This window comes from Cucurbita moschata, unplaced genomic scaffold (genome assembly GCF_002738365.1).
Source record: "Cucurbita moschata cultivar Rifu unplaced genomic scaffold, Cmos_1.0 Cmo_Scf00026, whole genome shotgun sequence".
NCBI classification, from domain to species: domain Eukaryota; kingdom Viridiplantae; phylum Streptophyta; class Magnoliopsida; order Cucurbitales; family Cucurbitaceae; genus Cucurbita; species Cucurbita moschata.
The window spans coordinates 948,572-954,042 of NW_019268542.1; the positions used below are offsets into that span (position 1 = coordinate 948,572).

Consider the following 5,471-nt stretch of genomic DNA (forward strand, 5'->3'; position numbering starts at 1 on the left):
TGAATATGGGATTGTGGAAGAGGTACACAAGCATGGTACAAAGTTTCTAACAAGTTATTCTTATGCTTTCTTTTAGTTGAATATCAATTCATTAATTAATGTAGGTAATTTAGATTTAAATTAATATTTTTATGTAATTATATAAGTAATTACACAAGTCAATATTGTCTGCTTTGACACGTATTGCCTTAGCCTCATGATTTTAAAATGTGCATGTTAGAACGAGATTTCAACACCGATATAAATAAATGTTTTGTTCCTCTATCTAACATATGTGAGATCTCAGAAGGGTAAGTTTCACTTTGCTATTAACTTATGAAACAAAATGAGTATCATCTATCGGATTATAAGTTAAAAGGCCAAATATTATATAAGTTGAAACCAATCTTTAATCATCCACACCAAATGACATCTTAATCTTCGATTGACAAGCCCTCGACGTCTAGAGCCACGGTAATTTTTGTTTTTATTTTTTTATTTTTTTATTGCTTATTTATAGTTTCAATTTTAAACATTTTTAGATTCAATCGAGTCGGTATAATTCAACATTTAGCTATGTATATCTTGAATCATGTGAGTCTTATAACATTGCTTCTCTCTCCGTTGATGAGAAATGTTATAATTTTCTTCGTCTTTGTCTTTGTTAGGGTGTTTTTGACAACCTCGGACTGCCCAATTCAAACTATAAAAATTGGGTTAGATTAAATTTTCTTTTTTCAGTTTAGTTTGGGTTGAATCTTCGAAAAATAGAAAATTCAAATAGGTTTGCACGTTGACACTTTTTAGTCGGATCAACCCAACTAACCGAAAATAAGGCTGCAACCCAACCCAACTCAATCCTGCCTTACTTTTAAGATTATTACGAAGATTAAGAATATTTAACGATGTTAATGATGTGTCCTGACTTGTGAATGTTTGGTATTTGAGGTTTACGAGATTTTAGTTATTAATGTAATATATATTGTGGATGAGTAGATTTTTTAAAAAATATTTAACAAACAAACAACCCGAGAACCCAACCTAACCCGAAAATGGAGGGTTGAGTAGTAAACTTTGTTCAGGTTGCTCAGGTCACAAATCTCAACCCGAAAATAGAGGGTTGAGTAGTAAACTTTGTTCAGATTGCTGAGGTCACCAATCTCAACCCGAAAATAGAGGATTGAGTAGTAAAGTCTGTTCAGATTGCTCAGGTCACCAACCCAACCCGAAAATAGAGGGTTAAGTAGTAAACTCTGTTCAAGTTGCTCAAGTTACCAATCTCAACTCGAAAATAAAGGATTGAGTAGTAAACTCTGTTCTGATTGCTCAGGTCACCAACCCAATCCGAAAATAGAGGGTTGAGTAGTAAACTCTATTCAGGTTGCTCAAGTCACCAATCTCAACCCGGAAAATAGAGGGTTAAATAGTAAACTCTGTTCAGGTTGCTCAGGTCACCAATCCCAGGCAACTCGACATTTCTAGTTGGTCCAACAAATTTCTCGAACCCAACTCAATCTAGTATACACCCTTACTCTTTGTATAAAATTTGTAAGGAGTTAATCTATACCATACAAATGTTGTTTTGATCTTACGTAGATCGTTCTTACGTATAAGTTGTTGCATGATTAAATTATTGTTTAATAGTTTTTATTTCTCGATTTTTGTAGAGTCTTATTGAAAGCTGTTCATGGCATGCAACGTGTTCGGCGATCCAATTACATATTCGAGTTTGGAAAGAATGTCGGAATACGTTGGAAAGGAGAAAAGAAGTGAAGATAGGGCATACGTGGCATTACAATTGAAGAATGTTGGAGCAAAAGGTAAGAATGCGCTTGAATACTTGGAGAAGTTGAATGCACAATGGGGAACCGAAGTCTCAACAATGGGCTTAATTTACAACGCTACTGGAAATGCCATAAAGCTTTTGAAAACTCATGATTGGCATGGTTGTATTGGAGCTTCACCTTTTCCTATTAGGATTGAAAATGGACAATGGGGTGTGTTTCTACATGTCGATACGGACTTAACAGGCTCAGAAGCTGCTGTTGTATATCGAGGCGAAAACTTGCGTGGTGTAACTACTGATTGGTTTCTATCTTGGTCTAATCCACCATCATATCAGCTCACAACAAACAAGGTTTATGCTCAATTCTTAACAACATTTCTCTTTATTTTAAAAATGTTTATACCCTTTTTTTCAAACGAAAATCAATTATGTTTCTGAGATCTCATATGGATTGAAGAGGGGAATGAGTGTCAGCGAGGACGTTGGGCTCTGAAAGGGAGTGACCTGTGAGATCCCACATTGGTTGGAGAGGGGAACGAAACATTCTTTATATGGGTGTGGAAACCTCTCACTAACAGACGTGTTTTAAAACCTTGAGAAGACAATATTTGTTGGTAGACTTGAGTTGTTACAAATGGTATCAAAGCTAGACACCGAGCGGTGTGCCAACGAGGACGCTGATCCTCGAAGGGGGTAGACACTGGATGGTGTGTTAGCATGGATGCTGGGAATCGAAGAGGGGTGGACAGTGGACGGTGTGCTCGCGAGGATGCTAAGCCCTGAAGAGGGGTGAATTGTGAGATCTCATATCGATTGGAGAGGGGAACGAGTGTCAGCGAGGACACTGGGCTCCGAAGAGGGCAGATTGTGAGATACCACATCGGTTCGAGAGGGAAACGAATCATTCTTTACAAGGATGTGGAAACCTCTCCCTAATAGACGTGTTTTAAAACCTTGAGGGAAAATCTAAAACGAAAAGCCCAGAGGACAATATCTGTTAACGCTAGACTTGGGCTGTTACAAATTGTTTCAGAGTGAGACAGGGCGGTGTGCCAACGAGGACACTGAGCCCAGAAGGGGGTAGACACTGGGTGGTGTGCGAGCGAGGATGTTGGGAATCGAAGGGGGGTGGACACTGGGGGGTGTGCCAGTGAGGACGTTGAGCCCTGAAGAGGTGAGATCCCATATCGATTGGAGAGGGGAACGAGTGCCAACGAGGACGCTTAGCTCCGAAGGAGGGTGGATTGTGAGATCCCACATTGGTTGGAGGAGAGAACGAAACATTGTTTATAAGGGTGTGAAAATTTATCTCTAATAGACGTGTTTTAAAACTTTAAGGGAAAATCTATAATGAAAAGCTCAAAGAAGACAATATCGGGTGACATGTTTCACGTTCCAATTTTTGTTTGTAGTATTAAAATATTTCTATTTCATTGATAATTTTCAAAACAAAATAACTTAAAATGATGCTATATATGTTGTAGGTTTTCACTAAGCGTGATGAACATAATCCTTTTGTTGGTGCCAATCATTCTTCTGGAAATGATCTTTGGAATTCGCTCTCTAAATTGCTGCATGAGTCATCTCTCTGCCATTCAGTGAACCAGTACGAAAGCCAATCAGCTGGTTCCATTGGAAATGGTAGCACTGTCATTTGTGAGGCAATTTTCAGTATAATAAATTGATCAAACCCTACCTTATCCAATCTATATATATAGGCCTTTCTTTGTACATGCATAGTTTAAATAAAACATCTATTTACCATAAATGGATGTATGCACCTAAATGTTAAAACTTTACATATATATATATGTATGTATATATATATATGTGTATGCATATATATATATATATAATATCTATGTTAAATTTCTCTTTCTAAATTTGCAATACTTTTAACTTTGACAAAACTTTTACTTTGTCAGATTAGTTTTGTGGAGCCTTTTAATTCAAAGAATCACACGAATTTATGAATCAAAAAGGTTTCAATCCTAAAGAAATGTTAAGACTGACGAATTATCTCTACCATCTCACCCGTTCCTTATTTTCTTCCTTCACCTAAATTGTTTGACAATCTTTCTCAAATATTTTTGAGAATCAACAACAAAGTTCATTGATTTATTGCTTCTCTCAATTTGGTATCACTAGAAATAGATTTAAGTTTTGAGAATTTTTGCTAGTATTGTTTGAAATCGGGTATCAACGTTTTCGGGGTTCTCCTTAGACATTGGTGTACACCGAAATCCGCGAGTGATTGGGTGTGAATTAGCCGATGAGTATTCAAATTGAGCCTTGACTCTTCAATGTATTTTCCGTGGGATTTTGGTGGTGGTTCTTATGCATATTCGTTGATATTTGGTAGCGCCATCAAATTGACGAGGAGATTTGAGTCGCCATCGCACACCAGTCATCGTCGTGGTGATACAACGTCGTGAAAAGTCATAGAACGTGTTGGGTTATGGACCATGCAGCTTATTTATAGCTCAATCAATGGTTACACATACTAAATCTATATTGGTAAATGACATATAAAGTAAATGGTCATATATACCGTAACCACATTAAAAAAGAGTTATATACAGTAGATGATTATATGTTGTAAAACTATATATATAGTAAACTAAATGATATATAAACCGTTTAAGCATTACTTTGAAAATATACTTTTTGAATTCTCATCCAAGTCATCAATATAAACTTTTATCGAATATTTCTCTCATTTTCTCTCTCCTATTTTTTGTGTTTAGATCAAGCGTGTGAGTTGTTGTGCGATCTTAATAACTGGTCTCAGTGCTAGGTGAGATTCACCACGATCTATGAAGATGAGAAGTTCAAATATTAGAATTGAGAAGTTTGATGGATCCGATTTCAGTTTTTGGAAGATGCAGATTGAAGATTATATGTACTAGAAATATCTTCATGAACCCCTGTCTGGGGTGAAGTCGAATACCATGACCACAGAGCCTCAAGAATCGGCAAGCCTTAAGGTTGATCTGGTTGATGTTGTCAAAAAATGTGGCATTCAACATCATCAAGGACAAGACAACGTCCTTTTTGTTGAACGCATTGTCAAATATGTATGAAAACTCGTCGACTATGAACAAGATATATTTAATGCGGAGATTGTTCAATTTACAAATATTTTCATTATGATTATAAGTCAACTGAGTTTAGTGAAAATTAATTTCGAAGATTAAATTAAAGCATTGATTTTGATGTCATCTTTACCCGAGTCGTGGGACGCTGTTGTTGCCGCGATCAGCAGTTCCTGAAGATCTAAGAAACTAAAGTGTGATGAAATTTGAGATGTAGTTCTCAGCCAAAGTATTCGCATACGAGAAATTGAGGATTTACCTAGTAGTGTTCTCAGTGTTGACAAAATGGGAAGAAGTGAATCGAAGAGCCCAAACAAAGGCCGATCAATATCAAAGAACCGTAGAAATGTTCCAAAGACCAAATGTAACGTGTTGAAGTTGTGGACAAAGATGTCACATTCCGACATGCTGTACAAGAATAAAGAGGAAGCAAAATCACAAATCAAATGATGACAATGATTCTATAAATTCAGCATACGACATTGGGGATGCTCTAATCCTCAGCATGGAGAGTCCAATTGAATCCTAGATTTTGGTTTTATGTGCATCTTTTCATTTGTCTTCAAATAAAGAGATGTTTTGGAATTTTAAATTTTGAAATTTCGAGGAGT

The 5,471-nt window shown here is 36.5% G+C and overlaps 1 protein-coding gene across 2 annotated transcripts; it reads left to right on the forward strand.

The window, feature by feature from the left end:
• The first annotated feature begins 412 nt into the window (after positions 1 to 412).
• On the forward strand, positions 413 to 3,541 carry LOC111461985 (23 kDa jasmonate-induced protein-like). 2 transcript variants are annotated; one of them, XM_023105632.1, is made up of 3 exons: positions 413 to 453; positions 1,649 to 2,116; positions 3,250 to 3,541. In XM_023105632.1, exons 2-3 carry the CDS (start codon positions 1,667 to 1,669, stop codon positions 3,448 to 3,450), a joined length of 651 nt encoding a protein of 216 aa, XP_022961400.1. In that variant the 5' UTR covers positions 413 to 453; positions 1,649 to 1,666; the 3' UTR covers positions 3,451 to 3,541. The 2 variants fall into 2 exon arrangements, with proteins under 2 accessions (XP_022961400.1, XP_022961401.1); XM_023105633.1 differs by lacking the exon at positions 413 to 453 and adding an exon at positions 731 to 815.
• Positions 3,542 to 5,471: the final 1,930 nt, after the last annotated feature.